The following is a 24,427-nucleotide window of genomic DNA, read 5'->3' on the forward strand; positions in this document are numbered from 1 at the left end:
CATCAAACATTTGTGTAGCAGAAATCAGATGCACCGAACCCCACACATAAATCCGTCATAATAACCAAACCATATATGTATGTAGGACCAAACAGTCAGCATCTGCTGCGTAAGCTTTATTACTAATAGTCAGCAACACCGACCATTGGTCTCCGTGAAAAAGCACATTACACAGACAAGGATTTGATTCGATTCGATTCAGTGGTCAATGTTACAATCATCGTCACTTTCCCTCCATAAACTAATTAATACTGCTAATCAAGTCAACAAAAGCAGAGGAAAAAAGCTAACAATAGAGTGAGTTTAATTTGTAGCAGATGAAGGGATCTTGTCCAAGATATGCAGAGCCTCTTTCATAGAGGGTCTCTTGTGTGGGGCAACTGAGGTACAACTAAGCCCCAACTTGAAGCATGTCAAGATAGCAGTCTCTCTTCTGGCCACGTCAGACTTGATTGCCACGTCGGCCATCCTCAACAACACCCGGTTCTTCTCCTCTTCCACCGAACCCGGTCCAACTCCAAACCACTGCTCCAACTCCCGGTCTGAAACAATCCTCCCACTGAGAAGCTCAAGTAGAACCATTCCAAACGAGTACACGTCCCACTTGGGGTTCGGCCTAATGTTTTGAAGCGATTCTGGTGCTTGATACGCCATTGGAGTCCCACTAATGGATGATGATGTTCCAAGCATTGTTGTTGTTGTTGTTGTTGTTGCAGCATAGGGGCTTGAACCAATGGTTGCACTTTCTTGCTGCTGTTGAAGTAAGTTCCTAGCTGAACCGTTTGCTCTATGGTTAATGTTGTGGTGGTTCAAGATGAGCCGGTCTAGCCCAAAATCACAGATGATTGGTTCCATCTCAGAGTTTAACAAAATGTTGCTGGGTTTAATGTTGCCATGCACGTGTTTCTTCTCGTGAATGAACGCTAACCCTCGCGCAACCCCTTTTGCTATCTTTAACCGAATTTCCAATCCCAAGTTCAAGGGTGATGATGAACCTCCTCTTCCTAAATTATTAAAGATGAATTAATTAAAAATTAATAAATAATAATTTAGTCAAATATATTATTAAAAATAAGAGATTAAATTAAAAAAATTTATGTATTATTAAATATATTTAAATTATATAGAATGAAATAATATAAAAAGATATTTATAGATACTAAAAAAATCATAATAATAAAGACGTAATCCCCTACAATAAATATTCAGATATACTAAATAATACTAATCGATTCTAATTATATTCTAACGTATATCAAATAGTGTGTTAGAACTTACTGGGACCGATGGAAGCGAGGGTGGTAGTAGAAACGTAGTCGGAGACTAGAAGCTTCTCGTCTTTCGCCCAGCTGAAAGCGCGAAGCCTAACCAAATTTGGGTGGCGAAGCTTGGCAATGGCTCTTACTTGGTTCTCGAAGTCCTTCATCCTCTCAATTCCACACTCACCGATTCTTCGAACGGCGAAGATTCTTCCATCTTCAAGAACTGCCTTGTACACTATGCTGCTGCCGCCACTGTTTCCCAATATATACGCCGATGCCTTCAGGAGATTCTCCAGATCAAGCTTTGTCTCTCCGTCCACCGTCACAAGACTCCCTCCTTTCGCAACCTTGTTGTTTTCTGAGTTCTCCTGCTCACTCTCTGAGCTTGTTGATTCTTCTGATGAGGTCGCTTCTTCTTTCATTGTTAGGCATGAGCATGGGAGTGATGATGTTGTTTTCGCGTCATTCTCGTGGTTTTGTTTTGTGGTGATTATTTCGTCTTTGTTTACGCTGTTGTTGGTTGGTTTTGGATCCCTTTTCTTTCTCTTTTGGTAGACCAAGAGAATGATCAATGCAAGAACGGCCATGCCAGCTAAATCTCCAACAACAATGGCGGCTATGGTTGCAGGTTTTAGGCCACTCGGTGACACGTTATTGCTTCCTCCTGTTGCGTTTGTTGGTGGTGTTGTGTCGATTGTTTTTGGTATGGCTGCAATTGCAGGTGAAGATGTAGTTGCATTGGTTGGAGGATCAGAGAGTGTAGAAGGAATGGAACACAGAATCTTGAGAGGCTTCCCGCATAGATCAGCATTCCCAGATAGAGATTCGGTTTTCTGGTTGAGTAAAGCAGAAGAATCTGGTATTGGACCTGTGAGGTTGTTGAATGAGAGATCAATAGTGGCGTTTCCAGGAATATGCCTTGCAAATGTTTGTGGAATTGTCCCTGAAACCTTGTTGTAAGAGAGGTTCAAGTACCTCAAGTTTTCCCCACCAAACTCATTTGGGAGAGAACCGTTGAGCAGATTTGATGAAAGATCCAAAACCTCGGTGAAGTTGAAACCACTTGGGACCCTTCCTGAGAAGTAGTTACTCTTGAGTGAAACAGTTGTTAGGTTCTGCAAAGAAGTCAGGGTTTCTGGGATTGAACCACCAAAGGCATTGTCAGAGAGATTGAGAACTTGAAGGCTTGTTAATTTGTCAACGAGCTCTGCTAACTCTCCTGAGATGACATTGTTCGAGAGAGAAAGAACTTGAAGCTGTGAAGAGTTGAAGATAGAATTTGGCAGTGAACCATTGAGGAGGTTGTGGGAGAGATCAAGGTGGCGTAGGTATTGGATCATGCCTAGCTCTTCAGCAATGGAACCAAGAAGCTGGCTATGGGGAAGGTTCAAGCTTGTGACTCTCAGAAAATCCGGGGTATCTGGTGTTCCAATTTCTGTGCATGTGATTCCATTCCATGAACATGGAGTTACATCATCGTAGTTCCATGTATCTAAGACTGATAAAGGGTCACTGAGGATAGAGTACTTGAAGTGAAGCAAGAGAATCCCGTCAGAGTTAAGAGCAAGTACTGATGATTGAAGCACAACAAGAAAAAGAAGAACAACGAAAGATGAGACACTCCACCACAAATGGAGAATGTTAGAGGTAAGGTTCATGATTCCTTGAAAAAACACAACATGTTTGCAACTACAAGTTCATAGTGTAGAAAAAGAGCTCCAGGAGCCAAGGGTGAAGTGCAAGAGACAAAGAAGAAAAAAAGAAGGAGGAGATAGTAACCAACTACAAGCTGTTTGTTTTGTTCACCAAATCTATGATCACTTTAACTCAGTTAACACAAAAACCCCTGTAGAGAGCAGCTAAGATGTGTTGTGTTATGTTATGAGTATGGTAGACAAAAGAGGTTGTAAGAAGATCAAAAAATGATTAAATTCTGTACTAAGAAAATAAAGGAGGGATTGGATTGAGTTGTAGAACAGTAGAAGGAAAGTGGTTGGCTGGCAGCAGAGAAAATTAAGATAATTCTCTTGTTCTGTGTAGTTGATATCTAACGAACTGAACCTAACCAAAGTAAAGATTAATAAAAGGTCTTTAAGAAAGTGAGTTAATTGGTACTGCTGTGCTCTCTCTCTCTCTCTCTGTCACATATTGAAAACTATAATTTTTCTTAGACATAATTGGCAAAAATGGAGCAGAGAGGAATCTAACTTGGTACTAAAGGACACCCGAGTGAGTTGGAGCCCATAACTTATTGCAGAGTCCACCACTTCCCCCCCGTGAATTTGGTATAACCTATACACGAAAAAAAAAAAATGAAATGAAAATCAATAGTTAATCATTACTGCTTTGATTTTTAGGAAAGTGATTCATTTACATTATTCTTTACATCCTCCTTTATATTAGTTTTTTTAAAAGTACTATATATACATCAAAATCCACTAAAATAAGAGACCAATATATTTGTGTATAAATATATATGTGATTTAATTTATTTTCAATATGTATTTATATTTTAATATGTATTTTATACTGATAATTAACTTTGGTGATTAATTTTAATATACATGTAACATAGTTATATTTTTTTATATATATAAATTTGTATGACTTAGACGTTAACATGATGAGAAAACTCTTACTTTTGGGAGTTGGATTAGGTCTATTTAATGCTTGTTTAGCCGTTATTATTTTGATAAAAAAAGATTTTTTTTTTTAATAATTTTTTTTATTTTTTAGTGTGTTTGACAAATTTCTAGTAATAAAAATAAAATATTAAAAAAATAAAAAATATCTTTTTTTAAAAAACTGTAATTTATATTTTTTTTAAAAGATATTTTTTCCTTAAGCCATTATTTACATGTCTATCATGCAAATTTTATACTTCTCCAAGTCCTTGTTTTTTGAGTGTGATAAAAGGTAATAGAGTTGCACATTATTTAAAAATAAGATGTCAATAACCTTGAACAATTGCAGCATATAAAAAAAAAATAGAGACAACAAACTAAAGTTGCAACAACAGTTTGGTGATTCAACTCCAAGCAAAATACAAGTCATATGAAATGTTGGATTCCCGAATATCTATCCTTCTTCGTAGATATAATCATTTATATACTTTCTCTTATAGTTTAAGATTTTAAAATAAATAATTTCATATAATTTTTAAAAGAGCATATGGACAGAAATTGAAGTCATAGAATTTGAAAGGAGTAAATGGGGGGCCTCTTATTTTGTTTCGCTTTGCCTCATGCATATTGAGTGCGGTATCATCTACGTTTAGTTCCTATCAATATCAAATACAACAACTGTGGACCTAAGAAAAATAGGCTAAGGTGGTAATGGCATCAAAAGTGGTTATTAGTGAGTACAAATAAGTTGTAAATATTCAGCACTAAAGTCACTAATCAACACCATTTGAAGTTTTGGACACATGCATGTACAGTTTAACAAACATTTCAGATCACGGGTGTGTAAAGTGTAAACTATTTGGAGGTGAAAACATTTCACCCATCACCTCAGATTATATAGGCCATTATTATCATTATTATTATTCAATCAATATTCATCCATGTAGAGGTGGCTCTGTGACTTCACAAGATGCTAATTGAATTCAACTACAAATTTAAGCTCATTGTGACAGACCTTGTCACACTCAGATTCCTAAATAATCGACATTGAACATTGTCACACGCGATGTCGTACATAATCCCAACTCCTACCTTAAAAGTCATTAATTATTGACCTCATAGAAATATAGGTCTAACTGCTTTCTGATCACACCAGTTTTTAATTGGGAAAATGTGGGAAATAATTCTAATTTTCAACACAATATAGCATAAAATCCAAAGCCTATCCCTATTTTTCTAATTACAGTCACGAGGTTACATAGTTCTCTTAACAATATAAGACACATTTGTAGATATATTTTTTTAATTATATATACATGTGAATATAAATATCTTATTCATGAATCATGAGTGTGCTTGCAGTTTCTGTAAAGGGACAAAACTTTCACATGAGTCTTCACATTTTCTTCTGATATGAAACACTGTCCAATACTAAGGGCAGGGCAAGAGAATTTAGAAAAAAAATGAGTCATTATTGGTTAAGTAATTATAATTCCATTAAATGACTTGTTAATGTTACAAGTGTGAAGAATAGAATATGAAATTAACAAAATGGGAGAATTTAACAACATTTTTTTATATTCTTAACTAATAAATCACTACTTAACATAAAACTAGTGATTAGGGTGAGTTTCGTGAAAAATAGATTAAGTAAAAAATAATGGTTAAGATGAGAGATTCAGGATAAGTATACTTGTGAGGAAAACACTTCTATTAATGATGAATAAGCAATACAAGAACTAATAATGAGAAATAGAGGTAGAGAACAAGTGTTGAGACCTCCACTAATGTCACAAGAGGATGAATGAACTTTGTTTAAAGTGGACAATGGCTGGTTAATGGTTGTCGAGTGTTTTGGTGGAACACTCGAATACCAGTTTTTTACTCGTGAAGGTGATGAATGAAATGAAGAACAACGATAAGAATTTTTGGGGAGAGAAAAAGATGGGTTTCTAACTTCTCAGCTTCAGAAATAAGAAAGGTCTCAGAAGAAGGTGAAGGTGAAGGTAAAGGTGAAGGTGAAGGTGAAGGTGAAGGTTTTCAGAAAAGAAGCTCTGCCTTAAAGAGGTGGCTTGAGGTCTTTTTTATAGTGTAAAACCATGATGAAGAGAAAATCTATTATCCAATGTTATAGTCTGACATTTGATTTACTCCTTTTGCCCAAAATATTTTTAGGTATTCCCGTCACTTTAAGTATTGTCAACCGAAAAGGTAGGAAGTTGATTTCCACAAGTTAAACTAAAGCTCATGACATGTGACATTAGTGAATAGACATTTAATTTGGTTTTCTTTCAACTAGATTATACTCTTTATACTCCAAATCCAACCAATCCACTTCCACCAATTTAGTTCTCACTGAAGAGAAATTCAACTCCTCAAAGTGTTCTTTTGAGTTCCATCCTTTTTACCCAATACCTTTAGGAGGAACTTGACTCTTGTTTGACCATGTTTGTAGGTCATTCTTAAAATTAATTATGTACAAAAAAGATTTATATTTTTAGTACACATTGAGTGAGAACATTTGTCCTTGATATAATTAGCATTAAAACTCTAATCTATGGTAAAAAGGTAATCATGTGGGATTTTTTTAAAATAATATTTTCTCTAAGCTGAAGTTAGGAGAACAAATTGCTGATAGAGAATTTGGAACTGTCACAAGCAGCATAATTAATGGTTTGTTTTCAAGAGTTTCTTTTGAGACATGATTGTGAAAACTCATGCAATTGAAGACAAAAAACATTGAATGGTCTTTCGAAACTGCTGATAATAAGGCCATTAGTTGAAGCACTAATGGTCCCTCTGATAAGGTATTTGAAAAGGCTCTAACATGGTTGAAACCAAGGTGGCTAAAAATGGTGACAAAACAATCATTCGAAGCTCCCCGAAGAAGTAAAGAGAAACCAAAACTCTAGCGGGTTAGACAGTGTTTGGATGCAAAGAATGTAATTGTCAAAGGCAAAGGGTGATGATGCGCATGCACTTGGAACCATGTGGATGATAATGAGAGATTCTCGCTTGAGTGTTCTATGGTGAATCCCATGCAATACCATAAGAGTTCCTTTCGTGATTATTCACAACTGCACATGCTACACTTTTTGTCTTAAGTTTTGGCATGTCATTCTTATATGAAAATTAGATAAACTAGTGAGTCTGTTGTGCCATGCCCAATGAAATAAATTAAATATACTATATAATATATTTTAATAAGTGTTATATTGTTTAGAAATTGATCAAATAATATATAAATTAATATTAAATTTAAAGTGTTATATATTAAAATTATTTTGTATAATATTTATTTAATAATTCGTATATAATTTCATATATAATTGTTTAACTAAAATATAATATAAATTGAAATATAATTTGTTATTTTAGAAATTTAAATTTATTTATTTTAGAAAAAAACAAAGATTTTTTTATATTAAAATTATACAAAATTGTATTTTTATTTGTTATTTTTATTTTTATTTTTATATTTACTTTAATTTTCATACTTTCTCTTCTCACTTTAGCTTTTAAATAATCCAAAAAAAGATTAGAAACAAAAATAAATGAAGATGACGAATACACAAAAAATAATGTAATATAAAATTATAAATTAATTTTATAATTATAATATATTTAAATGTACTTAATAAAGAGATGTGTTAAATTTAAATTTGTTTGTAGGAATTTTTGACAATTAGTATGACTTTATGAGAGATTAAGAAATGAAGTAATAATAATAAAAAGCAAGTCAAATAAATATAGTAATAATTAAGTTTTATACACTATGTATATAAATTATGGAATTTGAATATTTGTAATTGAAATTTTTTATAATTATTATTATGATACTACCAATGTATATATATATATTTATTGTATTTAATTAGTATTTTATATTTTAATTGAATAAGAATAAGTATGAGCTTTTACTTTTTATTTTTTTAATTTTTTACTAAAGAAAGATTAGTTGATTTATATCTTTTATCAAGTAATTAGAATTGCTGATATGACATCATTAGAAAGGAAAAAATAACTTAGATTCATTGTATAAAGAGTTGGTATTAACTTTTATATATTATAGATAGATAAATTTATGATTTAGTAAGTATTAAAATTTCTGAAAATCAAACCAATTTAAATGTTTAAAAGTCTAACCGAAATTTATTAATTAGAATTGAATTGAATATAATAAAATAATATATTTATATATAAAATAAATATCTTTTCAAAAAATATTTTTATATTTTATTCTTTTAAACAATTAAAAAAATCAGTTTGACTGATTTACTAATTTTTTATGTGTTGATTGGTATTGGCAACTAATTTTCTATTTTAAATTGAACAAAATATGATGGATGATTTTTTATTAAATTAATCAAATCGATCAATTCGATCTGATTCTAATAACCATAGTCAACAACCACCTCTTTAATTCATTCATGAAGTAGACATAATGTGATGAATTATGTTTAAAAAGTAAAGTATTAACACAAGGCATAACTATCAATGATACTTAAATAATATCCCAAATTTAGTGACTGATGAGGTATATATTTAAGTATGCATTAGCAAGAGTTTGCAACTTTGCATAAAGTCCCACTTAAACTAAATAATAATAACGACAGAAACAGGAGGAACTTTATATCTTTTAGCCGGTTCATGTAAGAAAAATGGTAAAATATATTATCTTATTAGCTACATAATATAATAAGGAAATAAGCATGGGGCTAGTGGTGCAGTAAAATTCAAAAGTCGAACTTGCTTTATTCAAAGTTGTCTGGTAAAGTGATGGTTTTATTCAATTTGTATGTATCAATCTATTATGATAAAGGATTTAATGTTGTTTAAAAGGGTTATCAAGCTGTACCTCACATCTAAATCCACTCAACATCTTTTTTTTACTTTTCTTTTTTAGATCGTATTGCTTCTTTTTCTTCACCGTATATGCTACAATGCCCGTTATGATAGCCAATAAACTATTATACACGTATTATATTTATCCCTATGTTTTAATTGATTATAACTATATCAAGTCCATAATAATGACAATAGTACCTCATCACATGTTTGCATATGCATGAACAAAACAAATGCAAAAAGCAAAATTTATTTTTCTTTTGGTAAAAGACAAAAGAACCTTAGTGACCAAGTATTTGTAAAAGGACTTGGTCACGTGACCCTGTGGATCGAATAATGTACAGATTTTTTTGGGCACTAAACTGAAAACAGTATTTAAGAATAATGGTAAACCGTTCTACCATATGTTTGTTTGTTTAATTAAAGAAAACAAATACTTCCCTCCACAGAGGATAAATTTCACTTTACCTTGTATACTTAATAATTCACATGTAGATACAACACTTTTACAAATCATAAGAAACTCAATTAATCCTATTCGAATGGAGTTTGGTAAACTGATTAAATTCTTGTGTATTCGTTAATAAATTATTTAATTATTTTATTGGGTCATGGATCTTGTATTCTTGGACGAAAGGATATTGGGCTAGTTTTAATTCTTGGTGGTAAAGGAGGCCCAATAACCCAATCAATACTGAGTCGTCAGTCTTGGGCCCAATAATAGGCCCAATAATAGCTCTATTTTTATTTTTTTGGTGACAGAGCTACAAAAGTTAAAACTGTTGGCAGCTGAGAAAGCAGAAGACGGAGAAAGACCAGTGAGCAGCCAAACAGATTCTCTTCTTCTTTTACAGAAATCAAACTGCAATGCAAACGCTACTTCCGCCGGCGACACACTCCGGGGGGTTCACGGTGGCGCCGGCCGCGGTTCCGCTTTCAGCCTCCGCAATCTCCTCCTGTCGGATTCCCCGAGCTATTCTCCGCGCGAATTTCCTTCCCTCACTCTCTCTGAAGCCTCTTCCCTCACTTGCACCTTCGTCTTCCTTGTTCGGTTCCTTGGTTTCTCGCCGTCCGTGGAAGCTTCCCTTCATCGTGGTGAGTGCTTCCTCTCAAGTTTCTCAAGCTTATTCTCCCTCCAACGACGAATCAGAGAAAGCAAAACTTGATCAGGTACTCTCTCTCTCTCTCTCTTATCGCCGTCCGCATTTCTCTCTCTAAAGTTCCAATGAATGTAGATTTCTGAATTTCAGAAGAATTTCCAGCTGCTTCGTAGCTCAGTGTCTCTAAATTATTCGAATGTAGAGTTGACTTCCGATCTCTAGGTTTTAAAATTGTAGTTTCAGTTGATGCAATTCGAAATGCATTTACGGCAAGGCAATGTTGCTTCGTGTTGATAACACTTATGCAGGTGTCGAAGAGATTGGAGAAAACTGCGAGGTACTTCAAGCGATTGGGTAGCTTAGGGTTTTGGGGTCAGCTAGTGTGCACCGTGGTGGCTGCAGTTATACTTTCCTTTTCAGTTGTTGTCACCGGAAAAGTCACGTCGCCGGCTACGTTTTATGCAACTGCCGGTGGAATTGCGGCTGCTTTCATCTCTGTGTTTTGGTCGTTTGGTTATATTCGGCTCTCTGAGAAGCTTAGAAGAACTGCCAGCGACCCAACCAAGGTGCATTATCATTGTTATTTTTTATTGTGTGAATTATGAATGATTGAGATGATGTTGAATTCTAATGTGATTCATGCACTTCCGAATGTGTATAATTTCTGAATTCTGAGAATAGCTTACTCAGTTAGACGAAAATGCTGATTGTCCCAAGCATCTTCATCGTTTTAATGCGAAATCGTTTTCTGTTTATAATTCTGATATCAAAAACCAAGATAATTGACTCTGACTTTGATGTTTTTGTAAAACCACATCAACATTATTGATCTCATGTGGATCTTTTTTATGTGTGTATGACTGATAGTAGCTTACAATTTCACTGGTGTTTTAGGCTCCCCCTCGTGCTGATGTAATTAAAAGCTTGAAAAATGGTATCGTAGTGAACCTTTTGGGAATGGGTGCTGCTATTCTTGGGATGCAAGCTACTGTTGGATTGTTGGTTGCAAAGGCTCTCACTTCCTCTGCCAACCCATATTATCAGGGAATATCTCCGGGCTACAGCCCTGTTCTTGCTTTGGATGTATTTTTGGTGCAGGTAAAGCATACTATGATTCCTTACTGTAGATGAAACCTTTTTTATTATCTTTGGTCTGATGTAGGACAGAGAGTCTTAGCTAGGTTATACCAAGAAATTGGAAAGTTTTGAGAGAAGAATATGTCAACAACCAATGGCTAGTTTTGTTAGTGTAACATCCAGGAAAAGAAAAATGTTCCATTAGTAATTCAGATAGAAACAGTTGTGCATATAAAGAAATGAAGAATAATGCCCGGCTAAGACTCGGATTCCATCTCTTTAAGTACAGACAATCACATTCTGAACATGGTTTGCTATTCTAAACTTAAAAAAAAAAAAAAACCCAAAATGTAATTGTTGACTCTTACGACAAACCCAAACCCATTAAGAATTTGTGGGACTTACGAATTGATTATGGTTGGTGGAACTTGGATTATAGGACTCAGAGCAGAAACCACAGATCTCTTGTCGCATAAATAACATCTTATGAAGTTATCTATTATAAAAATATAGTAGGGGGCCTGTGTATGAATTGCAAACGACTTCTTATCTTGAGAAATCTGTAACACTCAGTATGAAACTTTCTGTGTGCTGCTTAGTGGTGAATGAAAAATTGGAAAGTCTTAGTGGACCTTATTAACTGTCATGTATCTGTAGCCTGTAGGTTTATTATATTCCATAACTGCATTTTCGTTGCAGTTAGTAAATTTCTTTCTTTTATTTTTGGCATTTTTCCCTTTTATTCTAAATTATCAGCCATGCCAATTTTCTTTGCAAGCAACTTCTTCATATTGAGTTGGATACATCTGATGGCCACTGCTATTTGAGAATTATCAAGAAATTAAAAGAAACCTTTAGCTTATGAGACTGAGTAAATGTTATTGAAATGTTTGTTATCCTTCTTTGATTTACAGGCTTCCGCCAACACCATTCTTTCTCATTTTCTTGGGCTAGTTTTCTCACTAGAGTTGTTGAGATCTGTCACATTACCACCGTCAGAAGCAACTCCATTTCCCAAGTTTGCATAAGGTGTGCTCAACATTAGTATTATGGTCAACTATAAATATCACTCCCGTATGATAAACGCACAGGGGAAAAAAATTTAAGAGTTCCCACATTTGCAGTAGTTGTTTTGTTAATGGACGATGCTCAGCCTTGATAAGGCATTTGGTAGTTCCAAGTTTTGTAAAATCCCAGCAATATTTCTAATAAGCTTCTCACCAATTAACACTTGTAAGAAATGATTGTACATTAGACCTGCGGTACCATCCTTGGGTATTTGTATTTTTTTTTTGTGCGTAAAAAATATAAGCATGCTTCTCCTATCTCTGGATGTAGAGGTTTATTTGAGGAACAAGGTTTGTCTTGTTAGCGTCGATTCTGGACGTAGTTTTTGCAGTTGTCACTTTTTAAAAATAATCCGAGATTTTTACAGGATTCGTTTTTCTGTTCATGCTCAGTAGTAAGTATTCACATGGGGTTTTATGAAGGTATTTGGTCGATCTTGGCATATATTAAAGCCTTGAGGAGAAATTGCAAAATAAAATATCCAAACCAAACCAGTATAGGAAGGAAGAATAACTGCTTTTCACTTCTCACATAGCTGATCCTGAAGCAGTCCTTTTACTTCATATACAAGGTTTCCGTTGAACTTGTTCCAATACGGATATATAAAATTATTTAGTGTTATTTGCTGCTATTTTTATTGATAAGTGGTAAAGATCTTCAAAACAAAGGCATACTGCATAAATCTTCGTGGGTCTGTCTGGGGTTTATATAATAATTTGTATGACAGAAATAAACATGCCTTAGTAGCTAGTACTGGCGATAAGGCTCTATCTAATTCTTGGGGACCTAAAATTTGGAGGAAGTGTGCAATATTGCTCAATAATAAACGTGAATTTGAATAGACTTGTTTGTACTATGGTTAACGATTTACTTGGTTGTAAATTTCAATATCTAAATATTATGTACTACATACGTATTGCGTAACGAAGGAAAAGTGGAAAACCATTTGTCTAAAATATACCAACAATTATACAGGAAACCAAACTTCGTGGTCGAGGAAGGAAACGACCGTTACCAATCAAAACATGCGTCTTGCTGGGAGCAATGACAAAAATGTGGCAGTAAGCCACACATTTAGTTAATTCTTTTGATTCTCATTACTACATTCCTACTTAGAACAATAAACAGATGATAAACCGAAAAAAAAAGAGGGGGGGGGGGGGATTTAAAAGATGATAAATACTTCCAGTAATTATCATATAACGAAATACCAACCTAATCAAAATCTTTTCGTGGTCAAAACCAATCTTACAATCGTGAAGAAACAAATAGATAGGCAAATTCTCCCATGTCCTTTGTTTTCTTTCTATTTTTCTTCCCTTCCTGATCCAGTAATCTATTCCAAAGTGAAGCATAACAAGGGTAACATACCCAACTAAAAAAATCCAAAGAAAGCATCTTCCAATGGGTAGGTACCATATAAAATTGGAAGAGAATATTACCTACGCTGCAGCTATTTGTCAATCTTGCGTCTCAAGAATTACCATACCATCTAACCATCAACTAAAACAGCGAGAACATCCCAGCTAAAGAAAAACCTCAAGTACTTCATATGTTAAGCACTCATTTATACGCCCCTAAATTGACTTCGCTTGTCCATGTGCACCCTGAATTTCAAACTTGAAGAAGTTAACCCAAAAATTCAGGTAAACCATTTTAAGGTTTTTAACATAATGCTTCATTCATATTGCTTATAAAACTCAGTTATGATTGTTAAATCAGTTAAAATGATTAATCAAAACAGTCATCTGCTTAAAACAGAGAGATGTAAGACAAAAGGACAGAAATGATCAACATACACCAAACTAGCATTATGCGTATATACTACCAGTAGAAGCAACATAAGATTGCGTTTGTACTTGGTATAGCAAAAATTGAAACATTTCATCACATAGATAAATTGCTTACAAAAATAAGACCGCAATATTTGCTCTTTTAACAACTATCAGGTTCAAATATGAAAAATGAAGGTACATGTTGCTTACCTACTGCACCTTCTTTTCTTTGTTTGACAGTTTTGGAATCTTGCTTGAAATCCTTCTATAATGTGGCTCAATAATTCCATTTATCATGTACAGCTTAGTATCGATTCGGTCCTGGAACTTGTCATACAAAACAGGAACTGACAAGCTTAGAAGAACACCTATCAAGAAAATTATTGAAATATCAGCAGCAAATTAATGCAGGCAAACTATGTAAAAAATATAATATCCGTGTACAAAAGCTAAAGAAGTAGAGAGCCTACCAATATAGATTAAAGTCAGGAAGTTGAACAGACCACCAATAAAAGATATTACCCACAATGCACAGGCAACCTGATTCAACATGTTCACATACAGAACTATCGCGATAAGTACTGATCCCAAAATTAAACACATTGAATTTGGCAATACAAAAAGATGAGAGAAAACTATAGCCGCATACCTGTAGGCAAAGGAGCAAATTCCTCTCGATAGCTATGTCATGTGCAATGGACAATGCATGATTTATCCAAATTTTAAGCATGTCAGCAACCTTGGCAATGGTTTGCTCAGAAATCTCCAGATCAGGTAGAGGAGGAAGAGGCCTGAATCATAGAATCAATTTCAGATGAAACAAAAAGCATACTGAAAAATGAGACCTACACAATATGTCTCTGAAAATTTCAGAACACTGCACTCTTATAAGTTAAAATTAATCCATGTGGACATTTTATTAGAACAGTAAATAGAGCATAAATCACTTTTAGTCATGAATATCATAAATTAACAATAGAAATGATATTTTAGCAGATACGATTCAGCGTAAAAATTGAAATAGAAATGTGATACCTATTAAGAACTCTAGCAGATTTGGCCCACAAGAAGAGAATAACGACGAGAAGCAATATTACATTGGCCACGAATGACAAGAAATTATAGCCAGCTCGTTCGAAGAGGTACCACAAAGCGGTAGCCGAAGCCAGAACAACACCTGCGCCACACCAATTCTTCCAAAGCAACACATCGGCAACTGCCACGAATTCAAATCACAAACCGAAACACATGAAATACAAACCAATCAGCTTCTAATTTTTTCTACGGAGAAATCTATCAATCGCATCGTTACGGAACAGAGCTATAGGAACAGATCGTTTTCCTGACTATCAGCAACAGAAGTGAAGGATCCATTGCGGAATTGGATTTGTTTAGAAGACGAAATCAGAGATTGCGAGAGAGAAAGAGAGAGAGAGAGAGAGAGAACCTGGGCCAGCGCCGAGGGCGTGGTGAACGGAAATGCGTTGGCGAGGCGTGGTTTCTCCCATTGGCGAAGGTTGTACGGAGAGTGAGTGAGTGAGTGGTGGCACGTCGCGACTGTCGAGTATAACAACCAGCGGAGACTCAGACGTTACTAACAGATACAGTTGCGGTTACGGTGGCTCTTTCTTCTTTCCGTTTTTGCTCATCCCACGCATGCCTTTCTCCCTGTGCTTCGGTGCTTCCAATACCAAACACTGAAATACGAAAGTCCGTTTTCACCTGCCCATTAATAAGATGGGCCTCACTTGGGCTTTCTTCAGTCCATTATTCTCCTAAATGTCTCTCTGATGGACCACGAGCAATTATGGCCCAAAACTAAACTATTTTTTTCCTATCAACTCTCATAAATAAAAACCCCATAACGATGTACCAATGCAAGTTGGCACAAATAGACGAGGGTTGGCACAAATAGACGAGGGTCTGTGTTCCTTAACTCATTAGGCTTGTACCAATGCAAGTTGGCACAGATAGACGAAGGTCTGTGTTCCTTAACTCATTAGGCTTCCGGCCTGATGGATACTCTGGTGCAAAAAAAAAATAATAATAACCCATAACGATGTTAAAAATATCATGTATAGTCACCAAATCAGTCTATATTATTTTTTACATATCTCTAATATGCATTTTGTATTTTAAGTTTTTATTTTTTAACATAAACTCCATGCAAATAGCTGTTTTAATGGTTAATTTTCAGTATATGTTGTATGACAAGTTGGTTCGTCTAACTTTCCATATCAAAGCTTGCTTATGCTTAAAGGTTTTACTTATTTACGCATGATTTAGTCACATCAGTAACAAGTAAGTGGCACGCTTCTTTTAACCACAGAGCTTTGAAACAACGATGTTCGTTCAGGAGAGAAACTTCATCTTAAATTTTGTGCTAGTTTATACAATATAAAACATACAATTCTAATTTAATTTTAGTTTTGGGGGAAGAAGCTTGACGTAGAAAATCAGTCAATCTCAAAGCAACATGATCTTCTTACAAAGAAACCCATGCAACATCACAAATCAATTCGGCCTCAAGTCAAAATCCACCTAGCTTGAACCAAATTTCAAGTGTTTGAGTACAACTAAAGCTTCATCTAAGGTGCTGCCTCTTCATCTTTATCAGAGTCTCCATCATCTGAAGTATCTTCTTTCTCTGGCTGCTCTTCTCCGCTGTTTAATTTCATCTTCTTCTCCTTTTTCCTTTGCTTCTTCTTTTGACGCTTTGCTCTTTTCTTCGCCGTCCGTTCTTCTGCAGCTTTTAGCCTTTCCTCCCTTCTCATTTTAAATTCTGTTAGCTCTTTCCTCTTCTGGTAGTCAACCTCCATCCTAGCAAGTCGATCTTGCTCCTTACGCCGCATTTGCCGATACTATTGCAAACAGAATTTGAAGAGTATTAAAAAACAACCAGAACAAATTATTTATCACCTTCTGAGTTATTGATTCATAACAAATAAGAGAACAGCTAAATTCTCATAAGTTACAATATTATGTAGGCCCAATCACACTAGAAAAACAAGAAAATCAGTGAACAGATGACAGATGCCCAAAACATAATTAAGGACAAGATCTCAGGTGCAAGAAATGATGTATCAGCATCATCAACAATGTCGCTTAAAAACGAATTACAGAAGCAAGCTAAAAAGCACTAACAAAGTTTGTGCAATAGAAAATGACACTCGAAACCAAAAGATTCAAAAGTCATTTGCATTTGAAAAATCAAGAACACCCATCAAATGAGCTAGTAGCCTTCACTTAACAAACATGCAATGATCAAGATCAACATTTTTGCCAATCAGTTTGCATCAAACATCCATATGAAACTTCACAATATGTTTTACAAACTGAGCTTTGAGATTTAATTATCCAAATAGGAGAGTTGTATATTGTTTTTTTGGTATAGGAGTGTTATACATTCTTAAAAGTGCTATTTCGATGCAAAAAATTATTAGTCACAATGAAAAATTGATACAGAACACTTTAAGCCCTCCCCTTCCATTCTAACCCCTGCAAGTACAAACTAACAGTAATCCTCGCCTCCTTGCATAAACGTTCAACTTATAGAACTTCTGCGCCCTACCATGCTTCTGAGCTTCATACATGTGGAGTTTCAGCTATGCACCTATCCTCCTCATTATGGTTCCTTCTGAGCCTCATGCATGAGAAGTTTCAGTTATGCATCCATCCTCCTTATCACTACCATAAGAATTGAATAATGCAGTGATCTAATAGGCAAACAAAAGATACAGTTGCAGCATCCCTTCATGCTGCTTTTGTCATCTTGTTACAATCCAAAATGGGGCATGATTCATTTACTGCAGCCCTATCCACAAACCAAAACTAAAATTTCCTACTCCCACTCATGTCCTTTTGTAATTACTGTTTGTGCATATAGATTGAATCAAACAGTTTGTATTGATTACTCCTGAATCAAGAATCTTAGATTCTTAGTGCAAGTTCTACTACAAATATGAGGGCATCATTTGTCATTGATAAACACTAATACCATTAATCAAACAACTAAACCACAAGGGAAGTTCTTATTTCTTTATTTCAAAAAATAAATGCAGAAAACAGCATTCGTACCTGATGGAAGTCACCGGAGCCAGAACCGGCAGAACTACCGGAGGTGTTGCTGACACGCACGGGGACGTTATCGATAATACGGCGTAGCTTGACTTCCAGGTCCTCCTCTTCCTCCTTGAAAGTCACCGGTGTTGTGTATTCCACTAAGGCATTCGAAGATGATGGCGCTAGCGGCGGTTTTGAGCTTCCAGGCACTGCAACCATCTGAAAGTCACCGTCTTTGGGTTTGCCCGTCGACATATCTGGAATTTACCAAAACCCTAATAGTTGTGGTGTGCTCCTCTCATTAGTCTTTATCAAAACCTAAATGGTAACCAAAACAACAATAAATATCATCCAGACTATATACTATATATTACTTCATCATGTACCAAAAAAAATAGAGAAGTGATACTTGCATATTTACAAATTTCTGCTAGTTTGGAGATCTTGATAAAAATTTTGCGAAGCTGAGAAGATGCGATGGATGCTGCGGAGTTGTGGCGATGAGAACCGAGAAGCTACGATGGAGGCTAGAATGAGGGCGGCTGACTGAGCCTTGACCCTAGCCCGGTTGAATTAATAGACCGGATAGCAATTTTAACCTTTGGGTCTGACACTCTGACCTGATATCAAGCCGGGCCAATTTTAGCCCAAACACACCGGATCTAGGCGGCGCCTTTGGATAATGCCGATGGTGCTTACCCCTAAGTAATACGGGAATTTTCTGTGCGATTTGGCTTGATTTTGACTCTAAAATTCATCAAATTTAAATACTAAGTTTGTTTGTGTTTCGGTTGAAATCGAATGATTTTTTTTTTTCAAATAATCCGATCCAATTTTAAGCAATTTGAATTTTACTGAATTTGTGATTTTGTTAAATTAAAAAAATAAATAAATATATAAATAAATTTTTTCTTTAGAAGTTTTTGTGTTTATTATCAAGAGAAAAACCAAAAAAAAAATAAGTCGTATAATCCTTTCATTTTTTTTTGGTTTGATTCTTTTTTATTTTTTGTTTTTACTCTTTTTAGATGGTGAAATAAGAAGAATTATAAAGGTGTAAGACAAGAAGAATTATAAAAATAAGAAAAAAAGATGAAGAGTTATTTTAAAAAAATATAAAACATAAAAATAGTATCAAAATTTTTTAATCACAATACAATAATATCTTAAATTTGACACTAAAATTTTTTAAAGTTCTAAATTTAATACAATAATTTTTTAATAAAAACTTATTTGATTTCTTCTTATTCTTCTTTTTTTTTTAGCTTTTTTTTGTTATGCATTTTTTTATTTTCTTCTCTTTTAGTTTTTTTTTTTTTTTTGAGAGAAAAAAAAAAGAAAAATAGAACTGAAAAAGAGAAGAAAAAGAATATAATGATGATGTTAATAATGCGGAAGAAGAAAATAAAAAAAAATGTAGAAAAAGGAGGAGGATAAAAAAGAAGATCAAGTAAACGGTATATGTAATTCAATTATTTATATTTTTGTGTTAGCTAAAATAAATTTGGTATGTGAATCTAAATTGTATTATTTCAACTTCGTTTGACTTGGTTAAATAAAAAATTTGGATGCGTAATTTTGTTTGGGCGCCATTATTTTGTTAAAAAAAGATCTTTTTTCAATGAAAAAAGATCTTTTTTTATTTTTTAACGTGTTTGGCAAATTTTTAGTAGTAAAAGTAAAAGCACTAGTAAAATAAAAAAAAGATCTTTTTTGAGAAGCTGTAATTTACATCTTTTTTTAAAAGATCTTTTTTCCTTAAAAAAAAGATGTTTTTCGTGTAATAAATGAACAAAAAAGTACTTTTATATTGTTATACCCAAACATAATTGATAGATAAAAAGATCTTTTTACATAAGATATCCAAACATAAAATTACTTTTACTTCTCTATAAGATCTTTTAAAAAAAGATAACTCAAAAAAAGATCTTTTCTCAAAAGCTCACCCAAACAAGCCCAAATTGAATAACATTACAGTAGGATTAATGATACTTCGCTTTTTCTTTTTTTTTTTATTTCCTAAAACACTTAGCTCGTTTTCATAAAAGGAAAAAAGAAGTCACCAAAAAAAAATAAAAGGAAAAAAGAAGTCACCAAAAAATAAAAGGAAAAAAGTCATTTTGGGCCTATATTTTTTCATAAAAGGAAAAAGTAATTTTGGGCCTATGTTTGTTTGTGCTGTGGAATCCGGTAGAGGGCCCAAGTTCATGTAACTAAGTTTGATTTTACTATATGGTCCCTGCCCATCTCGCATCTGAGTTTGAGCGACCGGAGAGAAGAGAAAGAGAGAGATTCATTCATAGATCAGAGTGCTGGCATTCGCCATTCGAATTTCGCAGGGAAGAAAGAATCCTGGATCGACTTCTGTTCTGAGCTGACATAGCAAAATAGAAGAGAAGAAGAAGAAGTAGAAGAAGAAGAAGAAGAAGAAGAAGAGGAGGAGTTGTGAACAGTGAAGAAGGCAAAGAAGGATGTTGCCCACATCATCTTCGAAAGGACGCGCTTCGTCCTCCTCTTCTTCCTCTCGACCTAATCCCATGCTCCTTCCCTACCTCCGCAGAATCATCAAGGTTCTCTCTCTCATCTCTCTTACTTCCTTCCCAATTTTCATATCTAAGATCCAGTTCACATTTCATTCTACCATTGTTAATGCCATACAACGTTTTCCCCAACAACTTTTGCCATGGGAAACCGAATAGGTTCAGCTCTAATACTCGTGCTTTTTTGTGACTTCTAAAATAGTTCGATTAAGTAGGTTTGATTCTGAATTTCTGAATTGAATAGTCATAATTCACTGCTCATCTGTGTCCGATGAAGCAGGTGTGTATGCCTTTCGTTGTTGTGGATTCTGTGTTATGATTCTAATACGGAAATCCAAACAGCGCACTGGAAATTTATATATCTTGATATATGTTTTAGTTCTAATTTCTACTTTGTTAACTCTTTATTTTCTCTCTGTGATTTGATTATGCATTGTAGTGGCGACAAATGGATATCGAATATACGTTTTGGCAAATGCTTCATCTATGTACGTCACCAAAAGTTGTGTAAGTGTTAAGTAAATATAGAATTTTCCACTTCTAAAATAGCTAAAAACACATTTTGTTATCATGATCTGCTCCCACAACAGTATGATCCCTCTTTTATTTGACAAATTGCACCACTGTATGGTGTACACACAGACTTATTCCGATGTTCTGGGTTGTATATGTGCTTGGAATTCTGAATTACCTGTTTTTCTGTTTGCCTTTTTTGGTGCACTTGATGTGGAACTGGATAATGGATGCAGCTACCAGCATACAAAGTATCATAAACGTACGTCCTCTTCTGATGATTTTCTTGTTCTATCTTGCCGTAAATATTTATAGATCATGATTAGTTCAATGATTATCTTGTTCTATCATGCCGTAAATATTTATAGAAAATTATTAGTCCAACAATGTTTATTAAGCTTCTTTTTTACATGTGTATTACTGGGTTATTATCTGCAACACTTATGCTAGTTACATGCATATTTCACATGTTCTGGGATCTGGGGTGTGGGGATGACAAATAGATGTTATCCTCGGTAAACTCTTGATAAAAGCATTGTGCATGAAGTAACAAGTTAGAAATGCATTTAGTGATAAATGATGCTGATATGTTATCCATCTTATCTAATCATGTATTGCTGAAGTTTCTTAATCCTGAAATTCACTCACATGGTCTGGCTTTGGCAACATTGCTGCTCAAACAGAGGGTGTTATGAATGTCAACTGATATGGGTCTCATCCCTCTATTACATTCCCTTTAGTTGTATCTCTTAAGATTTATTAGTACATTTTAGCAATTTGATCAATTTTGTTCACAGTAATAATGGGGTAAAAATTAATAATTTTACAGTTAACCTGCCTTTTGAGTGAAGATATCACTATGCCTTTGAACTTGAGCCTTAATGATGTTTGTTAAGGATGTTTCGTCATCAACTTAATTTGGTGATATATTACACAGTTGTTTCAGAACAAAAATGGAAACCATTTCTTACATAAGTATCTATTTTGAAGAGCAAATTTCTTTGTGTTTCATAAAAGGTGTTTAATTTGTTTCTTTTGCCTTATTTGGTATCAGAAACCAAGAACCAATGGGCACGTGACGACCCTGCTTTTGTTGTGATCTGCAGCCTTCTTGTGGCCATTGCAACTCTGGCTTATTGTGCAGCGTAAGTTTCTCTTACACCATGCTGGTGGTGTCTTATCATCATTAGATTGCAAGGAAAATAAAAATAAAAAGTTTTAACTATTGTGATGCGAAATCAACATATAATCACAAATGAAAGTCCTTGTGTTTCATCTATGCAGCTAAAGGGTAATTGTTTCGAAAAACTTTACAAGCACCAGCAAACAGGCTCATTGAACCTGTGTGTTGCTTTATATTTCGAAATGTATGACTTAGCAAATCTGAAAATACTTGTTTCTAGACTTATATTATTTGCCTCCTTATTGAGTTCAGCAAGTGCTACACTGTTCTAATCTTAACTTTTCTGTATTTTGCCATTTATTTTCAGGTATGATCATAGTAGTGCACATGCTATTTTTGTTGTCTTCTCAGTATTGCTCTTCCACTTCTTTTTGACTGGGTTATTTCTAGCTACTTTTTGTTGGTAAGGAAACTTCCAAAAGTAAATAATACATCTATTTCTTTTTTAAGATCTTGATATTAAAGCTGATCTGCAATCTACAGGTTCCTAACTAATGCCTATCTTCGAGAAGAGGCTCCAAATAGTTATGTGGTGGAACAGCGTGTTGAATGGTAAGGTCCAGGATGTTATTTCCTGCTTACCTGCTATGTTAACAGTATTTAGTTGCATACATCAATTTCAAGAGCATGTCCTGATCTTTTTTGAAACTTAATTTGACACTTCTTCTTTAAAGGCTTGACATCATTGATAAGCATGGGATTTAATTGGTCACCTGTCTCAGATTTTATTTATTATATTCTAGTGGCTGACTAGATATTTTTTTCTTTCATGGAAGGATGTATGCATTTGATGTGCATTGTAACTCTTTCTTCCCAATGTTTGTATTGCTATATGGTAATTTCTTACTCTTTATATGTTATAAGATTCTGTCATAATGTTGGCAGCCATATTTCTCGCATTAGAGGGGCACTAATTCTGGTTCCTTGGCAGTGATCCATTATTTTCTGTCTCCTCTATTGGTGGCTCATGGCTTCATTCCAGTTTTGCTGTCAAATCTACTGTTCATGGTGGGCGCATCATACTATCATTATCTAAATTTTTTAGGTTACGATGGTAATAATACTCTTCTTTCTCTTGCTTGCTCTCTGTCTCTCTTATTTTAGGTTCTTGGCTTAATAACTGATTATTACTTTCGGGATTGTATATATATAGTCACTAATGTAATTATCAAGTTAAGCTGTGTACATTACACCTTTTGAGTGCGGCCCTTCCTCAGACCCTGCTTTAACACAGGATGCTTGTGCATCAGACTGTCCTTTTTTTTTTCTATATATGGATGTTACAATATATTTCAGTGTAGTTTCCATTGCTGGTGACGGAATAACTGGATGTTAAGAATGTTTGTGGCAAACTTGTTTCTTAGGAATTTAATTTCAGCTTGAATTTGAATTAGTGGGAATAATAGTGAACTAATTGACTGACGTATATGGCTGTAGTTCTGCCCTTTTTGGAGAGGACCACCTTTTTCCTTTACCCGATTGGTGTTGTAATTGTCCTATCTCCCATTTGTAAGTATTTAAATACGTCTGTCATTTTTGTTCTTTCACGCTGTGTTAATCTCGCAATAAACTCAATTTTCGGTTTGCAGTGATTTTGAGTGGCTTCAATCCTTCTAGATACTTCATGAATGTGTACTTCAGCCGACAAATATGATCCATTCCGGCTTCAACTTTTGACCTGTCAAGTGTCCTTGAGCTTATTAGGGTATTCTAAGACTACAAGATGAGAAGGCATGGCATGGATGAGTGTTTGATTGTTTGTTTGACGAATGCTATAGCTTGGAAATGTCTCAATTTAGGCCTCCTACCACCCAATAGAAGTTGGATCTGTAGTAATTCAAGATAACCAGTGTATTTTTTACAGTATTAAATAGAAAGATATTTGTTAAAATGAATATACCCATTGTAATGAATTTTTTCTGTCAATCTGTTATCTTTTAGCTAACAAAGAACATTCATGTTAAATATATTCTTATTTTCATCAAAATTCATACATGATAGATTGATAATTGTGTGTAAAATACTCCTGTCATGATCAAACATCGTATTGGTAAATGTTTCCATTGTGTGACACTATCAGATAGACATATAGACATTGAGCTTTTGGTCCTAATAAGTAATTACTGTTAGAGTTGAGGAAGGTTAGAAAAAATTAAAAAGTGTTTGATTTTGATGCACTAGAGTGTACACTGTCGATCAATTATATTAGTTTCTTTAGATGATTATTCACGTGTTGATTATTGAAAGAGAATATATACCATCGTTCAATTATATTAGTTTTTTTAGATAATTATTGACGTGTTCATTGTTAAAAGTAATTATTTTTATTGATGTAGTGATATATAATTAAATACACATATTAGTTTTTTTAGATA

General features: G+C 34.3%; 4 protein-coding genes and 1 pseudogene across 5 annotated transcripts; 2 read left to right on the forward strand and 3 right to left on the reverse strand.

Annotated features, from left to right (window-relative positions):
- Positions 1-55: 55 nt before the first annotated feature.
- LOC112780057 (receptor protein kinase-like protein At4g34220) lies at positions 56-3,581 on the reverse strand. Its single transcript, XM_025824400.3, has 2 exons — positions 1,279-3,581; positions 56-1,004 (listed from the first exon to the last, which is right to left on the reverse strand). Exons 1-2 carry the CDS (start codon positions 2,918-2,920, stop codon positions 304-306), a joined length of 2,343 nt encoding a protein of 780 aa, XP_025680185.1. The 5' UTR covers positions 2,921-3,581; the 3' UTR covers positions 56-303.
- Positions 3,582-9,508: 5,927 nt separating this feature from the next.
- Positions 9,509-12,236, forward strand: LOC112776206 (protein TIC 21, chloroplastic). Its single transcript, XM_025820262.2, has 4 exons — positions 9,509-9,904; positions 10,143-10,400; positions 10,729-10,932; positions 11,826-12,236. The coding sequence occupies exons 1-4, from the start codon at positions 9,602-9,604 to the stop codon at positions 11,937-11,939; spliced, it is 879 nt and encodes a 292-aa protein (XP_025676047.1). The 5' UTR covers positions 9,509-9,601; the 3' UTR covers positions 11,940-12,236.
- A 1,012-nt stretch (positions 12,237-13,248) lies between these two features.
- LOC112777440 (reticulon-like protein B11) lies at positions 13,249-15,432 on the reverse strand (annotated as a pseudogene).
- A 669-nt stretch (positions 15,433-16,101) lies between these two features.
- LOC112775559 (uncharacterized) lies at positions 16,102-18,619 on the reverse strand. Of its 2 annotated transcripts, none has more exons than XM_025819256.2 (3): positions 18,230-18,619; positions 17,832-18,134; positions 16,102-16,615 (listed from the first exon to the last, which is right to left on the reverse strand). In XM_025819256.2, the coding sequence occupies exons 2-3, from the start codon at positions 18,069-18,071 to the stop codon at positions 16,343-16,345; spliced, it is 513 nt and encodes a 170-aa protein (XP_025675041.1). In that variant the 5' UTR covers positions 18,072-18,134; positions 18,230-18,619; the 3' UTR covers positions 16,102-16,342. The 2 variants fall into 2 exon arrangements, with proteins under 2 accessions (XP_025675041.1, XP_025675042.1); XM_025819257.2 differs by having other exon boundaries at positions 18,226-18,556.
- A 1,415-nt stretch (positions 18,620-20,034) lies between these two features.
- LOC112775560 (uncharacterized) lies at positions 20,035-24,039 on the forward strand. The gene is made up of 10 exons (XM_025819258.3): positions 20,035-20,386; positions 20,796-20,863; positions 21,106-21,131; positions 21,924-22,014; positions 22,360-22,455; positions 22,536-22,604; positions 22,829-22,887; positions 22,984-23,106; positions 23,490-23,561; positions 23,642-24,039. The coding sequence occupies exons 1-10, from the start codon at positions 20,288-20,290 to the stop codon at positions 23,704-23,706; spliced, it is 768 nt and encodes a 255-aa protein (XP_025675043.1). The 5' UTR covers positions 20,035-20,287; the 3' UTR covers positions 23,707-24,039.
- The last annotated feature ends 388 nt before the right edge of the window (positions 24,040-24,427 follow it).

This window comes from Arachis hypogaea, chromosome 19 (assembly GCF_003086295.3).
Source record: "Arachis hypogaea cultivar Tifrunner chromosome 19, arahy.Tifrunner.gnm2.J5K5, whole genome shotgun sequence".
NCBI classification, from domain to species: domain Eukaryota; kingdom Viridiplantae; phylum Streptophyta; class Magnoliopsida; order Fabales; family Fabaceae; genus Arachis; species Arachis hypogaea.